General features: G+C 63.0%; 1 protein-coding gene across 1 annotated transcript in view; it reads right to left on the bottom strand.

Annotated features, from left to right (window-relative positions):
- Nucleotides 1-812, bottom strand: part of MFRP (membrane frizzled-related protein) — a 3,550-nt gene extending 2,738 nt beyond the window's left edge. Inside the window, exons 1-4 of the mRNA XM_010184358.1 lie at nt 759-812; nt 540-665; nt 189-309; nt 1-42 (exon numbers count right to left, since the gene is read on the bottom strand). The exon at nt 1-42 is cut by the window's left edge and continues 117 nt beyond it. Coding sequence (XP_010182660.1) covers nt 1-42; nt 189-309; nt 540-665; nt 759-812 — 343 coding nt within the window. The remainder of the gene's footprint in view (nt 43-188; nt 310-539; nt 666-758) is intronic.
- Nucleotides 813-895: the final 83 nt, after the last annotated feature.

Genomic DNA, 895 nt, shown 5'->3' with positions numbered 1-895 from the left:
GGGCTGCTGCTGGGGCTCTGGGTGGCTGCGGGGCTGTCAGCTCTGTGCTCAGGGAAGAGCAGGGACAGCTCAGCCTCAGCAGGGAGAAATGGCTGCAGTGCAGGGAAGGGGCTTAGGAAGCCTACCCAGCCCCATGTCCTCCCCACGGTCACAGACCGTCCCCCAACCCTCCCTGCTTGGGCACTCACGGTGGATGATGATGCCCAGCAAGAGGGCGATGAGGAAGAGGAGGATGGCACTCATCAGAGCCACACAGAGCCAGGTGAACTTGCAGTCGGCGTGGTACTGCCAGCCTGCCTGGCCCCAGAGCTGCTGGCTGAAAGCGGGCAGAGGCAGGGTGCTCCTAGCCATATCCCCACCCTGCCACCTCCCTGCATGGCCAGCTGAGCCCTAACCGGACACATCCCAACCTTTTGTCCCTAGGGTGCTATGGGTCCCCTAAGCAGCCCCAGAGCCCTGCAGGGAGCTTGCTCCACCACCCTGTTCCTAGATCCGTGGCTGCTCTTGGTGGACCTGTGGGCAGGGACATGTGTACAAACCCCCAGGCGGGTACCGAGGCCATCCCGGGGCGATGCAGGGCTGTTCCTGTCCTCCTCTGGTGGGTGTTTGGTGCTCAGCACTGCCCGGGGCTCCTCGCCCTCAAAGACAGGGTTGCAGAACTCCGTCTGCAGGACAGTGAGCGTGGGTCACACTGCTGCAAGGACACACAAGTGGCCAGGCAGGGACCCTCCAGGCAGCACCCCCACCTCCAGTCCTACCTTGCTGTGGTCCAGAGCTTCAGGGCAAAGCGTGATTTCAGTGAAGTCTTTCATGACGGCGGGCGATTCCCAATGCAACCTGGCTAAAAGCCTCCCCAGTGTGCTCTGCCCCCAGGCACAGCCGCCAGCCCCATTGA

Source organism: Mesitornis unicolor, unplaced genomic scaffold (assembly GCF_000695765.1).
Source record: "Mesitornis unicolor isolate BGI_N332 unplaced genomic scaffold, ASM69576v1 scaffold35785, whole genome shotgun sequence".
In the NCBI taxonomy this organism is placed as follows: Eukaryota; Metazoa; Chordata; class Aves; order Mesitornithiformes; family Mesitornithidae; genus Mesitornis; species Mesitornis unicolor.
Note: the sequence above shows the minus strand (reverse complement) of the source record. Positions and strands in the feature narration are given on the sequence as shown.